We start from the raw sequence: 21,647 nt of genomic DNA on the forward strand, positions 1-21,647 counted from the left end.
TTGGCTCATCAAAGTGTTGTAAGTAGGTGGTGTAAATAGCCTACAGTATAGGCAGGTGGTGAGACAGGTCAAGAAATATGGTGCAGTGAAACAGTACTATAGTTGATTTTCAGAAGGTGGTTTAGAGTAGTATAAATGAAATATAAATATGTGCACTGTATTACCTTATAACATACAAACAATGACTTAGAACAGCCTAAGTGCATGGTGAACAAATATGTCTTTACACCCCTGTTGACAGGTGCATGCAAAAACACAGAAAGCAGACAAGGATTTTGTTTTGATAACACATGTAATAAGCAATGAACATTTGAAGATGTATTGTTTTGTTCTTCTAACATCAATAGTAGTTGTGCAGAGGTTGTAACATAATGATAAATACATGCTGCCTGTCACATTATGAATATACCCTGTCTTGTCTTGCACATCAGAAGCAGCAGCACTATGCTATTACAGTACATCGTTCACTGTAGGGACTACTATGAGGGAGACTGAGCTGCCAATCTCTCTTAACAGGTCCTGCATCATATCTACAAATATCTGTTCTGCTCTGCACAAACATAAGCAGGGTCTGATTTAGCGTGGCAGAGTGTTGATTGACAATAACATGGTTCCCTGCGGTGTTTGGTGGATTCCCATTGATGTTTGTGGGTTCTGTTTGACTGTACATTTTATGTGTGGCATCTCATTCCTCAGTTGTCTAACATGTTTTCTGACGGCCACTGATTGCATTAGCAGCTGAAAGACCAACTTGTAACAAGGTCCCAATTGTGGATACACCCATTAACAGTCCTTGCGACCAATGACATCCGGATCAGTTAGTTCAGTGTAATATGTTCAGCTCTCTCCCCCATCTTAATAAGTCAACATTATATGATATGACCCTATTTTTACATTATAGCCTACATATGTTATAGCCTAACCCTTATCTATAGGTGACTGATGAGATTCATGTTAGCATACTCATTGGCGACACAATTAATATTGGAGCTATTTCACTGTCGCAGACCCAGACGTGCTTGGTAGCCTAGGCTACGTAGTCATAGGCCAACATGAGACTTAAGCCCCCGTGTCGTCATGACTTAGGTTAACCTATGTTCTTACTGTTGTTATTATCTGTAGGACATATTGTCTGTGGAACACAATTGTAGGCTAGGCCTATATTTGATTTTCAGTAAGCTTATATATCATTGATAAAGCTTCTTTACTTTTTGATGTAATTATTTAGTTTTTTTTTTTTATCTATGTAGGCTATTTCTTTAATGTTACATTATTATTTTGTTAATACATGGAATAAATCACCACAAACACACGCGACTGTAGCCTATGGGCTTCTTCTGTAGCCTAACCGGCTTGCTGCAGCGTGGCTAACAACGCCCCTAAAACAAGTGTAACCGTCGGCTCCTCGAGGCTTATATTACTTAAACGAAGTTACAGCAGCTATTAGGCCCGAGGTGCAGTGAAATGGCGTCATCTGGTGGTCATACAATTCACCCGCTATTAGACCCGAAGTGCAGGAGAAGTGGATATTCAACCACGCCATCCTTCAGGTCGCAGCGACACGTAGGTGTACTTTATGTGCTGTGTCATGCTCCCATCTAGTGGTTGTGGAATATTTAACACCCATTATAGTTCTGGGAATAGATGTGCCCTCGAATAAATGTTACAAATGTTGTAACTTTGTTACAAATTATATGAGTAATCCATCTGATAAATTGTGTTTTTCTTTTTATACTTCGTACCTTTATGAATTGAAGTGTATCATTAAGGTACCTTTTTCAATGTCATTACTCTGACATTCGACATTAGTCGACCATAAATTTGGGCAATGGGCACATTGTTAGGGGTTGACACTTTGCATAAGATTTCTCCACATTACTTGATCCAAATTCTGTGATTTTTGTTGTATAAATGTTGTACAATTATGTAGTTTCGTATCAAAGTGGAATGGTTGTTTTCATAAGTCAGCGGCGTTAGTTTGAGCACATAATTGACGTTTTGTTTACATGTGTTCAATGTAAGTCAATGGGAGCCGGAAATACATAAATAGCGGCGTCCAAAGAATCTTTTGCCGGATAGCATGACGGCGGTATTGTGAAACTGTGTAAAGTTATTTCAGTGGTCACAGTGTTTGTTTCTGGCAAGAAGCGTGTCTGAGCTAAAACTAGCGAGTTATCCCAGTTGGAACCAAAGGTTTGCTGGCCTCTTCTGCTAATATTGTTTGTCCTGTCGTGAGGTTGTTTCAAGAGCTGTTTAGAGCCGCATAGCCTGGTAGCCTGGGCAGCTAGTGAAAACGAAAGGTGTCAAATTGTGGCGCTTAGTCTTTACGTTTTCTCACAGGAAGAGATGTCGGGAGTGAGTGCGGTCAGCACAGCAGTGCCAGCGGCCACCACCCGCACCACCTCCTTCAAGGGTTCCTGTCCAGGTTCCAAGTATGTGAAACTGAACGTGGGTGGCGCCCTGTACTACACCACCATGCAGACCCTAACCAAACAAGACACCATGCTCAAAGCCATGTTTAGTGGAAGGATGGAAGTCCTTACAGACAGTGAAGGTAACTAAAACCTGCTCAACACATATTATTGTGATGGTCAAAATGTATGTAATATTTTCTTACACCCCTAAAAGCTAAGTGGAATGTCATCTCTTCCCATCATATTTCTTCGTGTTTGATAATCATCACAAGTAGGCCTATCGCAGTTCTGAATTATTAGAATGGATAGTTGCATGTTCAACCTTAGTTATTTCCCTAGCTGGAAAATGTCTAGCTCAACACACTAGTTGGCACTCTCTGAACACAGTAGTTGTTCACTGACTGACTGTGTTGAACGTGTTGCCTGACAGTGAGTTCTCTCTCCATCCTCCAGTTGTTGACTGACACTGAGTTCTTTCCCCTCCCTCCAGGCTGGATCCTAATTGACCGCTGTGGGAAGCACTTTGGCACCATCCTGAACTACCTCAGAGACGGGGCCGTCCCGCTGCCCGACAGTCGCAGGGAGACTGAGGAGCTGCTAGCCGAGGCCAAGTACTACCTGGTCCAGGGTCTGGCGGATGAGTCTCTCGCTGCTCTACAGGTATGGTTTAAGCACACACACACACACGCACAGACACACACACAATGTTTGTAATCAAGTGCAGGTGCATTCACTGAATTTCCAACACATATTGAGTGTTGTCAGTTATGTAAGTTAACCTTTGCTTTGGTGGTGTGAGGTGTTCATTTGTTTAGCTTTACTGTATTATGTACAGTTGTTTGAGCATATCATGAGCGCAATCCTGTCATTCTTAGAACGAAGACACATATGAGCCATTCTGCAAAGTCCCCCTGGTGACCTCTTCCAAGGAAGAACAGAGACTAATAACCACTGCTAACAAGGTAAGATTGACTCATTGGGTTTGTTATTAAACTACTATTGTTGAAACCAGTAATAAACTTTTACTCAGTTTTATCAATACATTATTTGACTTATTATTTTTATTTTCTACTTCAGCCCACTGTCAAACTCCTGTACAACAGAAGCAACAATAAATATTCCTACACCAGGTAAGGGAAAAGAGTATTGTTTTTAAGACTGTATAGTTATGTTTAAGAACAAACCATTGTGTTTATAGACCTCAACAGTAAAAAACCTCTCTGTTGTCTTTAGCAACTCAGATGACAACTTGCTGAAGAACATAGAGTTATTTGACAAGCTGTCACTGCGGTTCAATGGCCGAGTCCTTTTCATCAAAGATGTGATTGGAGATGAGATCTGCTGCTGGTCTTTTTATGGCCAGGGACGCAAGATTGCAGAAGTGTGCTGCACATCCATTGTCTACGCCACTGAGAAGAAGCAAACTAAGGTAGGAGAAAGCTCATGGAGAATTGTTAAAACGGAGGCCTTTTTTCTGCTTTTCTATGAAATATTATTTATTTAGACCATCAATGTGGGATTTTGCAGACTGAAAGAGATGCAGGGCAAACTGATTCCAGGGAAGTGAAGTTGTACCAGAAACGCTAGTGTGGTAGTGCAGGTTATGACCCACAATCATCTCGCTCTAATTCTTGTGATGTACTATTATCAGAAGACTTATATATGACAGTGACAGACATAATAGGGCACTCTGAAGACAACTGTACCATTTATTTAATTTGGCTGTAATGATGCAATATTTTTTCCTTGTAATGGAGTGTGCAGTATTAAAGCTTTTTACTTGTCTCCTTAGGTTGAGTTCACTGAAGCCCGAATCTATGAGGAGACCCTGAACATCCTTCTCTACGAGTCACAAGATGGCCGCGGTCCTGACAACGCCCTGTTGGAAGCCACAGGTGGCGCTGCTGGGCGATCGCACCACCTGGAGGAGCGGGAGCGCATCGAGAGGATCCGGCGGATCCACATCAAGCGACCCGATGACCGTACCCACCACCACCAGTGAGCTCACCTGAAGTCACCACACGCGTTCGCTGCTGGAGATGAGGTCAAAGTTCACATCACACCTCCGGCCACCACTGGCAATCACACACACCACTACCTGCGAGATCACTGCTCGGACAAATCTGCTTCCACAAATGACCTCACACATCCAAGGCTACACATACTACTATCAATAGCTTCACTACCTGTCCCAATCGAAGAACACTTTTAACGTTCCACTTTCAGCCCTATTTGACAAATGGGGTCTCTTACCAGCAGTCCTTTTGAATAGGGCTGTAATGTAGAATTTTAAATCACTTGTTACAAAGACCTCTCTACTGACCATGCTGTTCAAGGAGTCTTCATATTGATGCAACTGACCAAAATATATATATATATAAGATACCATGTTGATTTTGTTTGGTCCAGCACTATTGCAGCTGCTATTTTCAATACGAGTATGATTTAGCCTTTGGCTATGCCCAAGTGCTTAAAAAATATGGACTTTAATTTACATGGCAGTGCCATGTATTTGTGTAATTTTTGCATTAAATTGTCAGCATGATCAACGACTCTTTGGTCATGCATCAGGCATACGAAAAAGCATATGTGCTGCAGTGGTGAAGGTGAAAGAGAGCTGTTTGACACCCCCTCTGACCAGGGTTAGGAATTTAGCAATTTATTCAATTGCTGGATTCTGTTTTGAGAAGAAAAAAATAGTACTTAACACTGATCCTTCTGGATAAAAGCTTTATAATTTTAGGTCAGTCTTAATTTCTTTCAGTTTCTTTTTTTTTTTTTTTTTTCTTTTTTTTTTTTTTTAATGCACATCACTTTCAGAGCAGCTACCAGTGCAGTCACCCAGTTTATCTTCCAGTTCAGATCAATGCTATGTAATCTGAACCATGCTGCTATGGGCGTCATTCTCTGACACCATTCCTTCATCCAAATCCAGATTTGTGAGAACTGTACCAGTGCTCACATCACCAAATATTGAGATTAAATATGATTAAAATCTGATATACTGTATTTAGTGACATACAAGATAAAGTGCCTGAAAGAATTCCCCCTGCTATATGCCTTCAGTCGTCTTCCTTGACCCCCTCAAGTAGACGTGTGTTGAACGTGTTGCCTTATTAGTAGAGTGAGGACACATATATAAAGCATAAATAAATATGAGCTGACTTTTCTACAAGCATTAAAAAAGAAGATATTTATTGCATATTTCCCATTTTCAATAGTTGCATCCATTCTCCAAAGTTCTTTATATTATCAATTAGTGGATCTAAACATGAGTATTAGCATGTTATATTTGACTCAATGACTCAATTTGACTCTTTTCATACCAACCAAGTATGAAAGTGTATGCTAGCATTATCAAAAGCTTTACTGGAGACAGTGCCTTATTCCTTGATGTGCATTTATTTTGCCAGCAGAGATTTTGTTACACATTTGTTAGTCAAACACTCTAATTTATGTATTATAAATATTATCACTTCATATTTAAGACACCAGGTTTCACCTAAAACTATGAATAGTTTCACATAATTTAATTCCCCAATAGTAAAAACACGTAATACATTCAGTTGTTTCTATTTTATTGAAGCAGGTGTGTAGATAATAGTATTCCCATGAGAGAATTGACTACTGAAGACCATTTCCCCCAGTTATGGACTAAGATGATCATTTGACATAATCTCTGTTTCCTGACGAAATTTGAATTTACATTTGAATATAGAACTATTGAACGTATAATGTAGTGTAAATTCTAACCAGGGACTTTGGGTCTGTCTCAGTTAAGTCAGTTAACAGCTAAGTCCAATTTAGTACAGAGCGCTCTAGAATCTTCGGTCAAGTCTATCCACTATGGTCAGAAACGTTCTATTGTACTAAAGTAAATGTTTTAAAAATTCCCACCATACAATAGATAGCCCTGAGTTTGTGCTCACTGACTATGAAGTAGCCTAATGACATAATGTTTAAATATTGTTGCTGCATGCGCAAGTAGTCAAAAGAAACGTAACAATAACTACAATTGGGACCAACTGAGCAAGGATGTGTTCTTGGACACATGTCAAATGTTGATGCAAATGTTGATGTCCTAATATTCAAGCCATTACAATCCTTAGTGCCTCAATCCATGTAGGCTATGTGTTGACTCACTGCTTATAGAACTAGCAACCAAAATGAGACCTAGCCCTGTGATAATCTTCGAAGCTGAATAGAAGTGACCAGATTGAGATTGTGAGGCATTCCTTTTCCTCAGTAGTTTTAAATTAAGAACAAAAATATTTTAGTGACATTTTGCAGTAAAACAATCATTTCATATGAGAACTGTATTTGCACAACATTGTATTTACTAAAACTAGTCTGTATTTTATGTTAATAAATACATTAAATATTTGTACACAAGTGCGACTTTTGGTCTTGTCTTTATTGTAAAGCAGGTTCTTGGTGGAAGTATAAAAGTATGATACACATGGCTAGTTCATAAAATAACATAGTTATGTCTTACAACCTGTACAGTATTTTGACATCTTTTGAAAATTAACTTGTCCTGTGTGTAGTGATGAGGGAGGAATTCTGTCCAATTCCTCAGTTAAGGGTACACAGTATACTGTAGTTGCAGTTGTGGTGTATGGTGTTTTGAACAGACAGGATTAGAACTGACTTTTCCCCCCTAAAAAACAAAATGTTGCCTTTTGAATCTGTAAACCATAGACCATATTCCTATCTGGTTTATTTCAGATATATTATAATGTATGTCTGGCTTTGTGAGGCTAAGGACTAGATTCCAATGGCATTTGGCCAATAAAAATGGATGGACTTGTTAACTAAAACTAACGTGGCTTTTGGAGAAGTGACACTTGTTTTACAATGTACAGTAGGCTAATGTACATCTACACAAATATAACATCGCTATGCAGTGAGACAAATATAATCCTCCAAACCTATACAACCTATACAACACAAAAAGTATTACATTTTTAAACACACTTAAAGTTTTGCACCAGTATGTGTACTGACCTTATTATTGGTGTTGGTCATTTTAAAATCTTAAGAAAAACAATTCTGACTACACAAAGATTGCCAAAACAATAGAAAAACATAATTGTCTCAATTTCTGGTCAATTTATGTATCTATTATTATAATTATTAGATTTTACATTACTGCCATTTTGTGATGTCTAGTTTATACAAGGGAACTACATGACCTGCCAAAGTGTAGGGATATTGCTCTGTCTTATGTCTCTAAACAAGCAGAATGTGGCTTTAACAATAATCTTGTGCCATGGAATATGTATTATAATAACTACTTGATGATAGCAGTGAGTAGTGTTTTTGTTCTCTGTGGAGATATAGAGCTGTTGGTGAGGGCATCTTGAATCGTAAGATCACACCGTCCACAGATTTGTAGAAAAAAGTCTATGGATGGACATGGCTTGGCAGCCATCTTGGAGTTACTTGGTTTCAGTCTGAAATCAAATGACCAGATGAAATGGGACTGAGGCTGTTTTTGGAGGAGCTATAAGTGCATCCTAGATCTCCAGTACTTGAAGGTCATCGGGATTTTGTCTTTGTTGATTCCTGGAAATTTAAATAATTTGTGCGTTAAGGAAATGTTTTCAGGGTTTGCCGTTAATTGAAAGCGTTGTTTCTGCTACCAATTCTCAGTTTACTGGCATGTACCTGTTAACTTTTGTCAACTAAAAATCCATGATGCTAAATTAAGATAAGAATAACACACTGTGCAACTCAACTTTGTGGACACTTGAATTATTGAAGTTGAATCAACATGATTCAAGTTGAATACTCACCACCATAAGATGACCATTCTTGGCCCGGTATACCATGGACTCTGAACCACTCTTAAAGTCCACAAACCCCTCTCGGCCAGGGTGGATGTCAAATCTTACACTGCATATAGTTTAAGCAAAATATTAGCATTTAGTTGTAACTTAAATGTATATACTTTATTATTTTTCAGTAAAGTTAGGAAACAGCGATTAACCATCTTTGAATGATTTTCATCTCACCTTCCCTGGACGATGCTGAAAATGCTTTTCCTGTTCATCACAACACACAGTTTGGTGAGGGCTTCAAACAGATAATCACACTGCAGAACAACGTCCCCCTGCAAACAGATACACACTGCATAGTCCCACGAGAAAAAGGGTAATTTGGACTTAAGTAGCTTAAATTATGTGGCAACAGTAAATATCCTTTTTAAGTATTTTGTAATTTAGCTTTATATCTATTTTACTTTTGGGGAGGGGGTATTTTCTCCTACCTTCTGCTTGGCATCACATGAGACATGGAAAATCAGGAAGTTGTCACTTAAGTTGCTCACAGATATACCTGAGAAGACAGATCAGTCGTTTCGCTTACACACCAAGTACACACTCAATCGCCTATGAACCATGTTACAAAACTCACAAACCATTGAGTGATAACCATGCTGTTAACAACATGACATCAATGTAATTGTCAATGCTAAAATATAAAAATAAACGCTAAATAAACACACACTACTTTTATGATAAAATAGATACTAGCCTTAAAAAGCATAGCCTGAGATATGACCATGGTAGTTACCGTACCTTTTAGTGAGCTGTACTCCATCCTTTGCTTGACCTTGCCCTCCTCCACCAGGTAGGCAGCGACCTGTGTGAAGATAAGCTGCCTGAAACGGGGTCTGAAGCCATTGCGGTCATACTTGATGACAGGAACGCTATACTGTGGGCAGAAAAACAAAGACCAGTGTACCTTTTTTGTACTGTCAGCTGAAGTAGGATTGTCTTTCTTAATTCTGTTGTTTGTTATCTTAAGGTACATTATAAAATATCAAAAGAACAGTGTGAAAAGAAAATAATTTTGGATGAAAGTGTATTATACTTTTACACCCTCCTGACAAAGTGTCTGCAAGACTTTAATGTTGATGTCTTGTTCATCTGCACACAAGAAAAAGAGAAATGAATTGCACTTTGCAGATTACTGTATTTATTTGAATACCGCATTGTACCTTATTGTATACGTGCCATTGATACCGTAAAGTTACGAATTTGTAAAGGGCATGCAATGCTGGGTAGTTTTCAAAATAAAGACATTTGCGTTTATTTCACAGAAGAAAATAGTCTTACTTATCCTTGTGTCGGCGAATGGGCGTCCCACACTGCTGGGGTAGTTCTCCTTCTTGCCTCTGAACAGTGCACTGGTCAGTCCTTTCAGCTGAAGCTGTAAACGGATTCACATTCATGCCATACAATTTTATCAAGATTTAAATCAAGATGTAAATGGTCGTGGCATTCAGCAAATCAATAATGAAGTAATATTACCGGTATACAGTACAGTCTTTGTCAATACCATAAACTGTAGTGTCTACACAGTGTCCACCATTGAACCTTAATTGGTGGTGTACAGGAATATGCATGCCCTTGTCAAAGGTCAGGGATCACCTGTGCTTTTCTCTGTGCGGTCATCCCTTTTACGTACTTCCACACCATGTGACGAGTGTAGAGTTTGCGTAATAGTTTTGAGGCCTAGTTATAAAACAACAAAAAAACAGTTATCTATAATATCCCAATGGGACATGTTTTTTTTACTGTTGCAGTAAACAGATCTTAGTGTTTATCTAGAGTAAATGTGTAATACATATAATTTCATAGAACCAAAATGGGCTTTATACGGTCATCATTAAATAGTAATTTCAACAAACAGCAATAGCTAACAACAGTAACATCCAGACATTTCAATATCCACACTCTCACTGTTACACAACATTATTCATGTTGTATGCAACATTATCCAAGTTGTATAGCAACATTTTATACAACATAATTCCTGTCTTATGTTTTATGCTTTAGCAGACATCCTTCAACAAACTACCTCCTTCATGATGGGAGGAGGGGTGAGCCAGAGGTGTCTCTCCAGAACAGTTTTGGGCAGATTATCCTTCAGTCTCATGAGGTAGTTGTGGCGCACAAAGGCCAAGTACTCAGAGTTGTCCACACTCACTGGCTGGTTTCTGGTCATGAAACCTTTGATAAACCTAAAAGATGACATTTTTCTGCTGTGAGGAACTGTTTGAGGGGTATAGAAGGATCTAGACTCCCTACCTATACAGTTTGATCTAAAAAGGGGACCTTCACTTCTACACAGTATTTTAATATCATGGGGCCAGTTCCCCAGACATGGATTAATCCTAGTCCTATAGACTTCATTTTACAAAAAAATAAAATTAATTTTTCAACTGAATTCTTTTTTAGCCCAGGATTATGCTTAATCTATGTAAAAACTGGACAGCAGAAAACCGGTCCTAATATCAAAATCTTAATATAAAACTAATACTAGGTTGTACATGTTAACGGTAATGAAATACAGTCTAGGCTACATTGTATAAAATGTGTGGTGTTTGTGGCTTACTTCTTAATGACTTTGACAGCCCATGCTCTTCTCTCCTTCTCTTTTCTGGCCATCATACCCCTCCAGCAGTTCTCGATCTTTGTGGCTGACACACGTATCATTAAGACAAAAACAGACCAGACAATGAAAGACCAGTTTAGTGACCGGAGTATATATGGAGATTTTAGTGTTTGTGCCAGCTGAGGATGAAATGTTTTCTTTAATTGCTCGCTTATCGGAAACCTTCCTCTGACCATTCAAGCGTTCTCATTCATTTTCTGTTTCCTTCCAGATTAATGAAGTTTACTAAATCAAATCTCTTTGTTCGGGTCAGACTATCTATCCGGACAGAGGAAACAAATACAAATATATACTTATCTGCTCTACTATGTGAGTATCAGGAAACACACACACACACACACACTTTCCAACAGTACAGTACATATTACAACAAACAGGGGTTTGCTTATGCTGAGGATGTCTAATCCAATAAACTCTAACAGTCTCCTCTAAAACAGTGTTGCCCCATATTCTGGTACTGGGTAGATTCTGGGGCACTCAGCGGGCCCAAGGAGGGGGTGTTTCTGGGTCACCACTTACCAGCCTCCTTCTGCCTGAGGAAGTCCCCTTTCACGCGGTACCCTTTATACTTCGCCTGGATCCTGGTGGCTGTATTAAGAGAATATTTAAGACGTGGTGGGGAAAGAGTTATCATGTTAGCATTAGACTCATCACAGGTTGGGATGACAATAAAACAGGGGTTATTTAAAGCCTTAAGCTGCCTAATCCTCCAGTGGCCCTGTAAAGTAGTCTGGGAAGTCTGAACTCCTCATCATATCTATGAAAGCGGAACTGTGTTAAATCTCACTCTATATGCATCTTTGACATTATGGCTATTCTACTACATCAAGTCGGACAGACACTGTACAATTTTGGACCCTGATTTAGTCAGCCCAAACAAATAATCGGGCCAAATTCCTTTTCAATTGCTTGCTATTTGTTGTGCAGCCAATACCCAATAGGCATTGAGGTAACAATCAATATTCCATTTTTCTGGCATGTCATGAAATGTTCTGGCATGTCATGAAATTTTCTCGGCTGTCTCGCAGTGTGAACACAGCAAAAGTGACCGATTGAAATGTGTAGTGTGACGTGTGGTGTAAGTGACTGAGAAAGAACACCTGTGCCTGTCCAGCTTCAGGTAGAACATGATCTGTTTCCATAAGCACAGTTTTTCATACTTTTAATGGCATTTAGTCAATTGTTGCCCTGCAACATAAAACTTCCTATTATGTCCAGAAGCACATAGCAACTGATAGCCAGATATTATCTGACAATCTATAAACAATTTATGGGATATGTATGAGTTCTCACCCAGTTGGTGTTTGCAAAGATCAAATGCGTCTTCAGTGGCAAATAAGGTTCTCGGATGACGGATGAAGATTTTTGTTCTGGGAAAAACAATGACAATTTTGCATTAGACAGTTCATTAGGGTTTTTAGACAGGCCAAAAAGAAATAATTTTCATCCGTCTTGGTTAATGCAGCAATTGCACTTGGATCTTGGGTGTCTGGTTCACCTGCCCATCTTGTATTCCTCTTTTTTGTATCCCAGGTGTTCGACCAGCTTTTGCACACCTTCAGCTGCGGTTCCTTTCCAGTTTGGCCAGGTGTCTGGACACAGGGGCTTATACCTGTGAGGATGAACAGAAACAGAACTAGTCACAATTTCACAAAACAAGCAGGAGTCCTTTCATCTACACATTTATGTTGACATCTACACACTGTTCACGTGATTCACTAAAACATGTGTCCTTATACAGTTTGAGATAATGAGGTGAAGTGATGTTTGAGGTAACAAAATACTTGAACCACACCAATTCAAAAGACGCAGCAATTCACAAGAAGTGCCAGCTATTTTATTTTTCTAAAATAATAAAGATGGTTGCACTCCAAAATACTCTCATTGTCTTGTAATATTTGTTTCAGTAGCAGCAGCATCAAACGTTTTGGCCATTATGCCTTCATTAGTGTATGGAGAACGCACCCATTTACAAAAAAAAAAAAAATGTTGTGGTGTTTTTGTGAATAGAACGTCTATTTATTTTTCTGCCTACATTTTATTTGTCCTATAGAAAGGATGTGGAGTCACAACTCTGACTCCGGCAGCTTATAGAGTACCTCTGTAGGAAGACCTCGTATCTCCTCCTGTAAGCAAAGCCTGCCCGCCTGACCCGGAGATGTTCCATCAACCCCAGGTACTTCACCTGGTGTCTCACGATTACATCATCAAATCGTCCTACGGCACGGGGAAACTAGAGGTCAGACCGCACAGCCACCGCACAGTGTCATAAAACATTCAGGACCAAGTAGCCACATACATACACACACACACACACACACACACACACACACACACACACACACACACACACACACACACTCCTGAACAATTACAGGTCCTAATTGAGGCGAGATACGTAGTGAGATTGAGATGTACACGGCGGGTCGAGTGGATCTGCGAACCGACCTGCTCGATTGCTCACCTGGCTGTTTGCCATCGTTGGGTTTCACACAACGCACATACCAGGGCTCCTTCGACATCAGGATCTCCGTTAGGCCCGTGAGGCTAGTCTTGAATTGTGTGGCTACCTGTGGAATAGAAAACCAACAGTCATGGTGTCACTTTCAGCTGGTAGTGTTCTTTTCAGAAAAACAAACAGTTCCGTAGGGCCAAACTGTTTGCACGGGTTTCAACATCTGCAATTTAATGACTTGTATTTTGAATTTTATGGCCAATTTGTCACTTCTCTATCTTAACAAACCAGTACATGATCAATTGGTCTATGCTGTCAGAGCCAACGTGAAAAAACAAACATTACCTCTTAATATGGCCACTATTAGGGGAGATTCATATGTCATATAGTTTCTAAAAGTAACATTTAATGAAAAATCATGAAACATTTTCTGTACCGTTTCTGGTCTTCGTTTGCTGTCAGGTTCACTGGCTGGAAAGCAGTGCTTGATGATATTATTTTGGGACTGACGCATCACCTAAAATGAACCAACCTAAGGTATGTATTTGTTGCACTTAAACCTATACATCTGTTCTATGTTTACATTTATTTAATGGGAACTACTAGGATACCTACCTCTTTTATGTTCCTATACAGGAGATCATTGTTTTTATCCAGAAATCCTGAAGAAGAAATAGCTCATGAATACATCTGGCAATGCATTAGGAATATCCCTTTCACCTGGCTAAACTCCATCATGGCTTCTAAATCTTAAAATGACTCAAAATAGTCTCTCCAATGGACAAATAACAAACACGTTGTATGTACCAAAGATTCTAGAGCGGAGCATAGCGCTCTAGAATCTTTGGTATGTACATGCATGTATTGTAAAGAGTCAATAAACAATAAACAAGATTTAGGCAGAGCATAAGTACAGTCAAACTCTTGGCAAACCCCACCAGGTGAAAGGAAACAAAGACAAGGTTCCATGATCAAAAGATATGTAGATACGTTTGTTTGAAACATGCTCTATTCCCCTGACCCTTAACGGAGTATGTGACCTCCCCAGCATAATGAATCAAACGGAAGTCTCCTCGATCAAGGGTCTTCCTGGTCTTTTGGTCTGCCAGTTTATGCCTGTGGGATTAAAATTACATCATGTGATGTGAATAACAATAACAATAGCTGTTTAATTAATCTGTAACAATAACAATAGCTGTTTAACCGATCTTGTCTGGGGGTTCTAAAGTATCCTCAGACAATTTCAATAGTTTTGGTGCTAAATAATTAAAAACTGAAATGTATTTAATTTAATTTAATTAAATTAGGTACTTGTAGTAAAGACTAACGTGATGAAGTGAGGGTGTCCACTCAGCGTTTCCTCCAGTTTTTCCAGGAAGGTGAGATCGGTGGCCTCCCCAGGGCGCAAGCACTCCTCATCCTGCAAAGGTCACACCAGGTAATGGCTGGTTGCTTTTCTATATACCAAAAGTTTGCCTTTCTAAATGTTTTGAATAAATAACACAAGCTCACAAGCTAAGAAAATAAATATAATCTAATTCCAGGTTACAGTATGCACTGTTTTACAGACCAGAACAATAGCACAACCTATGGAAATGAATGAATGAAATGAAGGTTTTACCTAAATTGAGAAATATGTAATGTCCTCATTGTTTATACCCCATGTATGTATGTTGGGGTGGGTAGTTGTGTGAATAAGAATTTAAGAGGAATCTGTGTTGTTCTTACCAGGACGGAGATCATGCCTCTGTGTTTTTCTTCCACAAGGTCACAGATGATCTTGTTGTTGAAGTATGGCACTGGTTCCCACTGAAATGAGCAAGGCAGGTGAGAATGCAATAGTGACCTCATTGTTTTTCATTGCCAAGTGCAACTGATATGGGGTCAACAGATTAAAGTGTGTGGGGAGTATTTTGGTAACGACGTTCTAGCAGAACCTACTGTACAGCACATGTAATCAGCATAAAACTATTTGCGCACTGAAAATGTTTCAACAAGACATGCATCTCTGATTTAGTTTTTTTATGTGACCATAATAAGAGCAAAAGATCATTGGTCTAGTGTGAACACATAGTTTACACTTCATGTGCATGTAACTCAATCACACAAATGATTGATGGATGAACCTTTCAAAAATATGGCATCTCTTTACCTCGATCCCTTCTGTTTCATACTCCTCCTGCTCAGATTTCAGTGTCAGCTGGATGAAGAGCTGCTGTAGCTTCTCATTGCAGTAGTTTATGCAGAACTGTTCAAAACTGCAGTGTACACCACAACGATGAACAACAATAACAACAGATACAGAAAACGATGGTTAAGACCAGCCTCTTTGTACAATTCTTCATTGTTAGCTCCTAAACAAGGCTTAATAGTCTGGGGAAGATTTAAGAAGATTTAAGAGTTATGGATAGTATATGCTCAAGAGTCCAGCGGTATCTGACCTATTGGTTTGGAAGACTTCAAATCCATAGATATCTATCAGGCCAATGACGGTCTTCCTTGTTGAATCCTATGGAAACATTAATACATAGGCTACAGCAAATATGGATCTGAAAATTAATTCTAATTTCTTATTACTTAAGTACGTGATACTAATATATCATGCTGCATTACTTGCATATAGTACATAATAGTACATAATAGACTGTATAAAATAACTGCACCTTGTTAACCAAAGACTCATTGATCTTGCCCACCAGCCAGTTGAATGTGCGGCCGTAGATGGCTTTGGCGAGTGCATCCCTGGCGTATTTTGCATGGTCTATGGTGAAGGGACTGAGTACCTGGAGTAAGATATTAAAAACATTAAATAAGAGAATAAGAGAAATCGATAAGAGAAATAAGGTCTTGATTGAAATGTTGTCTTGAAATACCTCTTCAGATTTGGCTTCAATCTTCCTGTGAGTTAAACCCTGCTGCAGAATCTGTGGCGGAATCCCAAGCAGCTAGTTTGAAGGACAGAGAATATTCACTCAGACACTCTGTTGAAGTACTTTCAGTGCAGTAAATTGCATTAGCATACAGTATATTTCCAGTACTAAAGACTCACAACAACAAGGTTTATTCTAACACAGATGCTAGAATAACTGACCTAGTCTCAGATCAAGGGTCTGTCTGAAACATGGATTGACTATTCCTTGTGAACTCAATCACTCGTGATTGATCTCTATTAACTGACCACACTGTATTCAGCTGTCGTGCTGAATGGACAGTTTGTTTGAAACGCACCTTCGAAAGCCAGTGTACTTCAAGGCTGTTGTTCAGGGTGGCATAACCCCTCACACCTTTCTCAAACTGGACATTTCCCAGGTGAAGAACACTAGCAATGATCGCCAACAGGTGCTGCAGCATGACACAGAGAAATCGCAGTCAACAGAGGAACTCCACCAAACGCACAACTGTATGCACTCACACACACTCACTCACATACACACGCACACCGCACACACTGCTGTTTTTACTACAAAAATATTGGGAACATGGCTGATTCAAGCATTTTCGGAGAATCATCAGGGAATAGGGGAGGCATTAATAAATCAAAAGCAAAATCTCAATGTCTCACCTCCACATCACTCTCACTGAAGTCAATCACTGTAAAAGCTTTCTGCACTGTCCTCCAGTCACTCTTATCATTGATGGAGCTCACCTTGGCACAGTTACCCTAGACATAAAGAACAGATGGAAGCATAATTCGAATTACAGGGGGTACTGGGGGGTACTATACCCCCCAATGAAGACCCAGTACCCCCCAAAGAAAAAGAAATATCAGTTTTGGGGGGGTCAGATAATTTTTCTGATATTGTGAAAAAAATATCATTACAGTTGGCTACAATACAAGTCAACTCCTATTTTCACTAGGAAAATTTTAATGTAAAGCGATTTCAGACACCTCTATTATGGACCGTACCATTTTTAACCACCTTGGCGCTAGAAGCAACGGAGATAGAGAACGACTTCAATTTCTCAAGCAAGTGTCAACGTTGAATGACAAAACGCTAGGTAGATTCCTCCAATAGCCTTAATTCAGTTTGCTGCTGACGTGCATGGGTAAATGTAAGTTGCTAGCAGACGTCTAGCTTGTTGAAAATGTGTTACCGTATTTTACAACCTTCATGTACGTGTTTTGTTCTTTCATAGCTCATGTCACGTCTTCATACATTACCGGCTACTTACTGCTTACCCACTGAGGCTAGTAAAGTGGACCTTGGTTAGTTACCAAGGTTAGTTAGCAAGATAATTCTCTAGTTAAATAATTTATTATTATTATTTTACATTGTAGTGAGGTAAAATCGATTGTCATTTCCAAGGAGATGAACTCCAGTCCATAGCCTACTGTAGGTGTCCATTCTAATTTTATCTTGCATAAATTATTGTGCCCTTTTGCAATTAGTTTGGCACAGATCCTGTGTTGTTTTTATATTATGCACAAGAGGGTCTGATGTAGCTAAGCCTACATAACATCAGTGAAACCTGTGGAAACATAAAAAGAGCCAAGTAGCCTATAGGCTGAATAGTACTAGTATTTTATGAATTTGTTTTTAATTGGTTAGTATTGTTTTTACATTCTGGTTATCAGATTCTTGTAGGTTACCGCTCTGTAGTTCTTCTGTGGTAGTATGTTTTTTCATATGCTCCTTAATCACATTAAAGATTGCTCAGGTTTCACATAGCCTATCTCTAGGCAATTGTGTTGATTTGACACTGACTACCATAGACTATAATAGAAAATTGGTTTCTGTTAATACAGTAGGCTATATAAGAGGGTTGGATCTTACCTCCAGGTCTTATGACATCTAAAAATAAACCAAATCAATATGTCATGAAATAGGCAATTAGGCCTCTTGTAAAGGTATTACTTTTAATTAGAATGGTATTTCAGTGCACTTAACTTCTAACTTTTGAGAGTTGATCAAAACAGTTCTCTTTTGGATACAATAACAATGAGATATTCTGTAGCCTACTGATTATCAGTTTGTCGCATGTTTAGACCTTGTGTGTTGCACGACACATGTTGCACTTGGCGATCACGACGGGGATCGATATGGTAGTGGACCATGATGGTCACAGAAGAAGTGAAGGAGCAGTACCCCCCAATTATGGTGGGGTAATTCGCACTCTGGATGAAAGGGGATGTTACTGTATTTCTAAGAACCCAGAGATGAAAATCTCATTTGAGAAGAACATTTTAAAATATTGCCCTCATACCTTACATATACCCTCCACAAAGAAATATATTTTTAAGTTATCTCCCCCTCAAGGCATCAAGAATGGCAGAAACCAGTCACTAATATGTCTACTGAAGTAACACTCATTTAAATGCTGGGCGAAGTGCAAAGTCAGTCTATGAGCAGAAGTTTTTTCGTGCATCATGTGGCTTGAGACAGCTTTTAGCTGACCCACCTCTGTTCTGCTTAGGATCTTTCTCATGGTATTACATTTGCACATAGATGTTGCGTAGTTACTTAAGCAAGCTTTAGTTAGACTTTAGACTTTGCACTTTGCCCAGCATTTAAATAAGGGCCCTGATTCTCACCCGAACAAGGCAGCTGTACTTCTGGCAGTCCCTCTCTAGGCCCAACCACCGCAGCAACTCATCCTCCCCACCCTCCACCAGCTGGTAGAAGATGTGGAAGTTCCTCTCGCCATGGTTTTGGTGCACCACCCTGGACTTCTCCAGCAGGTAGTTGAGAATATGGCCTCCGACCGCTCCACCCTGTTGATTTGAAAGGTGTGTTTAAAGTGGTGGTTTGAAGGAGGCTGTCTGTCTGTCTGCATACTCTGTAGGCTACTATAGATGGTTTCATGAAACGGTTTCACTTGGATAGTCCGCCAACAGGCCATCTACAGATGCTGAAATGATCAACAAACTATCTGTTGACAATCTGCTAACTAGAATTTATATTTAAGGTTAAAGTTAGCAGTTGGATTTGGTTAAGATGATGGTCAGTAATTGTTCAACAACAACTGCACATGAATCTTAACAGATAATAAGTTAAACTACTGTGTGCTGACTGTCCAAGTAAAGTGTTACCATAAAACACTTTACTTTACACTTAAATAAATTAGTGGTATTTGCACATAAAACATGTAGCAAATACCACTCATTTAAATCTCCTTAAACTTTGCTTTGTAAATGGCATAGTTGTCCAGCCATTCTGGTTTGTTAGTCTGGTATTAATTTCTCAGTATTTCCAACCTGTGCTTGACCTACTTTGTGATCAAACTGTATGTCCATGTACTTCCCAAAGCGGCTTGAATTGTCATTCTTCAATGTCTTTGCATTTCCAAAAGCCTAAAAAACAAATGTTTTGACATTCTTATGCAACATCTCAATATTTGCATGTCTCACAATCTTAACATTTAACATTATACTATTTTATGAAGGTAGTTGTCCAGCAACAGTGCCTAAGCAAACACTCCTGAACAGTCACAAACACAGAGGATGCTTACCTCTAAAACAGGATTGGAGAGGAGCAGGCGGTCTCTGACATTGTCCAGTACCCTGGTACTTGGGCAGCTCACAGCGTAAAACTGCAGGACCTTTTTGCAGGCCTCTGTCTTTCCCGCCCCACTCTCCCCCGAGATCAGGATGAAGTGGTTGTTCGTCTCACTGAGCATGGTGCGGTAAACATTGTCTGCTAGTGCAAAGCTGAAATCACAGTCATGGGCCATCAGAAGATGTAGTTACAATCACAGTCATAACAATATTATTTGTTACATATTTGTTATAAAGCCAAATCTATATGAACACACAGATTATATATAAGTATAAGTAAGTATAAGTATTTTGATCCCATACTGTATATGATCACATGTAATTTGAAACACATTTAGCACATCACTTTGGTCATTCAAAATCAATCACTAAAACATACTGTACTGTTTTCACACACATATACTGTATATTGAAGGAGTGCAGTACAGACGTACATGTGTGGTGGCAGTTCGAAGAAGTTAACTCCCATGTATATGTCCATCTGCTTTTTGGAGTAGATGCCCAGTTCTTTATAAGGGTTGACTGACACGAGGAGAGTCCCGATGTAGGTCTGCAAGTTAAGAGAGAATTGCAGACAAGAGAATTACTCTTTTCAATTCAATTATGAGTAGACAAGTTTTACTTAATGTTTTCAGTAAGATGTACTGTGCGTGCATGAGAACATTGATAGCTCATGATGGCTGATTTTCTTCCCACTCCCATAAGAAAATCTTTCCATAAAATATTACCACAACCTTTTCATTCACAATAAGTGTGATTGATATTAGTTGAGAATAAAAATCTGCTGTTTGTATGGAAATGCAGTGAGATGAACTGGTTCAGTACTGGTTATATTAAGTACAAACACAATCAAAGGAAATCCAGCCAGTGCCAGGCAGCCCCTCTCAGCAGGACTGTTCCTGGAGATCTATGTTTAAAGGTCCTCTCCTGACCCTAAAAGACCATTCCACTGCCCTGATTGCTTCGTCAGCTTTTGAGAGCACCACTAAGGGGGTTTAAATGAAACGTTTAATCAAGCGGTTTGGCCAGTCTGTTGTTATGGCATTTCAATTCTAAAGCACTTGATGGAATACTCCCCTTTAAACACAGGCACTGTCTCCAGACCAGGTACGGTCTTTAGGTCAAACTCACCTAATCTCTCGCTACTATAACACTTATATGTCACATGTGATTATATTTGTTTCACAAAACAATCATGTTTTTACAAAAGTGTAAACTTTAAGATAGTGTGGACCTGTAGATTATCGTAGAAAATGTTTCATTTGAATTTCTACTTGAATGTTGAGAGCTACAGAGCACTTCCAACCCCTCCCAAAGTAACTGTTATCTGTCCCGCAGACTCACGTAAATGAGGTTTTCGTGGAAGCGTTTCCTCAGGTTGTCAAGGAAGGCGCTCTCGCTGGTGTAGTTGTCCAGCAGCACAAAGTCCTGGATACCCACCCGGTCCCGCGCCGTCAGCGAGCCCTCCATCTCCCGCAGGATGCGATTGCAGCGTTCCTCCAGGCCCTGTGACCAGTCCCAACATGAATGAGAATCCGTCAGTGGCCAGCCCAGAGAAGAGATGGGAAGTAGGTTATGCCACAGCATCAGTGAGTTAACAGCCAATCACAACAAGCAAGAGTCCCGTCACCTACCCATGAGAGTTCATGCTCTCATTCAGACACAGCATCAAGGAGAGTAGCCAATCCAGACACGGAACAAGAAGTAGTTTATAGTCTCAATCACAGTATCATAGAGATTCAGTAACCAACCCAGTAAGAGGAGGAGGAGAAATAGTTTATATTCATATATATTATATTCATATGGATACACCTGGCCA

General features: G+C 39.4%; 2 protein-coding genes across 2 annotated transcripts in view; one reads left to right on the forward strand and one right to left on the reverse strand.

Annotated features, from left to right (window-relative positions):
• LOC143123062 (BTB/POZ domain-containing adapter for CUL3-mediated RhoA degradation protein 3-like) overlaps nucleotides 1-6,812 on the forward strand; it is an 11,143-nt gene extending 4,331 nt beyond the window's left edge. The window contains exons 2-7 of the mRNA XM_076284171.1: nucleotides 2,341-2,554; nucleotides 2,905-3,074; nucleotides 3,290-3,376; nucleotides 3,492-3,544; nucleotides 3,648-3,843; nucleotides 4,207-6,812. Coding sequence (XP_076140286.1) covers nucleotides 2,341-2,554; nucleotides 2,905-3,074; nucleotides 3,290-3,376; nucleotides 3,492-3,544; nucleotides 3,648-3,843; nucleotides 4,207-4,416 — 930 coding nt within the window. The 3' untranslated portion in view covers nucleotides 4,417-6,812. The remainder of the gene's footprint in view (nucleotides 1-2,340; nucleotides 2,555-2,904; nucleotides 3,075-3,289; nucleotides 3,377-3,491; nucleotides 3,545-3,647; nucleotides 3,844-4,206) is intronic.
• Nucleotides 6,813-7,481: 669 nt separating this feature from the next.
• Nucleotides 7,482-21,298, reverse strand: LOC143123064 (unconventional myosin-Ih-like). The gene is made up of 30 exons (XM_076284173.1): nucleotides 21,173-21,298; nucleotides 20,263-20,378; nucleotides 19,783-19,981; nucleotides 19,544-19,624; nucleotides 18,866-19,045; nucleotides 16,895-16,993; nucleotides 16,561-16,674; nucleotides 16,206-16,277; nucleotides 15,996-16,115; nucleotides 15,774-15,841; nucleotides 15,485-15,590; nucleotides 15,061-15,141; nucleotides 14,661-14,752; nucleotides 14,354-14,448; nucleotides 13,948-13,994; nucleotides 13,769-13,849; nucleotides 13,342-13,447; nucleotides 12,977-13,094; nucleotides 12,376-12,489; nucleotides 12,171-12,247; nucleotides 11,397-11,465; nucleotides 10,818-10,902; nucleotides 10,281-10,443; nucleotides 9,851-9,934; nucleotides 9,536-9,629; nucleotides 9,291-9,346; nucleotides 8,996-9,131; nucleotides 8,686-8,753; nucleotides 8,432-8,529; nucleotides 7,482-8,312 (listed from the first exon to the last, which is right to left on the reverse strand). The coding sequence occupies exons 1-30, from the start codon at nucleotides 21,296-21,298 to the stop codon at nucleotides 8,186-8,188; spliced, it is 3,072 nt and encodes a 1,023-aa protein (XP_076140288.1). The 3' UTR covers nucleotides 7,482-8,185.
• Between the last annotated feature and the right edge of the window lie 349 nt (nucleotides 21,299-21,647).

This window comes from Alosa pseudoharengus, unplaced genomic scaffold (assembly GCF_046254945.1).
Source record: "Alosa pseudoharengus isolate Yale_2024_CS ecotype anadromous, Long Island Sound unplaced genomic scaffold, YU_APseudo_1.1 YU_APseudo_1.1_scf_14, whole genome shotgun sequence".
In the NCBI taxonomy this organism is placed as follows: Eukaryota; Metazoa; Chordata; class Actinopteri; order Clupeiformes; family Clupeidae; genus Alosa; species Alosa pseudoharengus.

Bases quoted from the DNA above. Each gene is read 5' to 3' on its own strand.
- LOC143123064 (XM_076284173.1), bottom strand. From the start codon at position 21,298: ATGGAGGGCTCGCTGACGGCGCGGGACCGGGTGGGTATCCAGGACTTT. The intron at 11,466-12,170 runs GTGAGAACTCAT...CTCTTAATACAG, and splicing joins TCTTTGCAAACACCAACTGG to CCACCAGGATCCAGGCGAAG. The intron at 8,754-8,995 runs GTACGGTAACTA...CTGTCTTCTCAG, and splicing joins GGAGTACAGCTCACTAAAAG to GTATATCTGTGAGCAACTTA.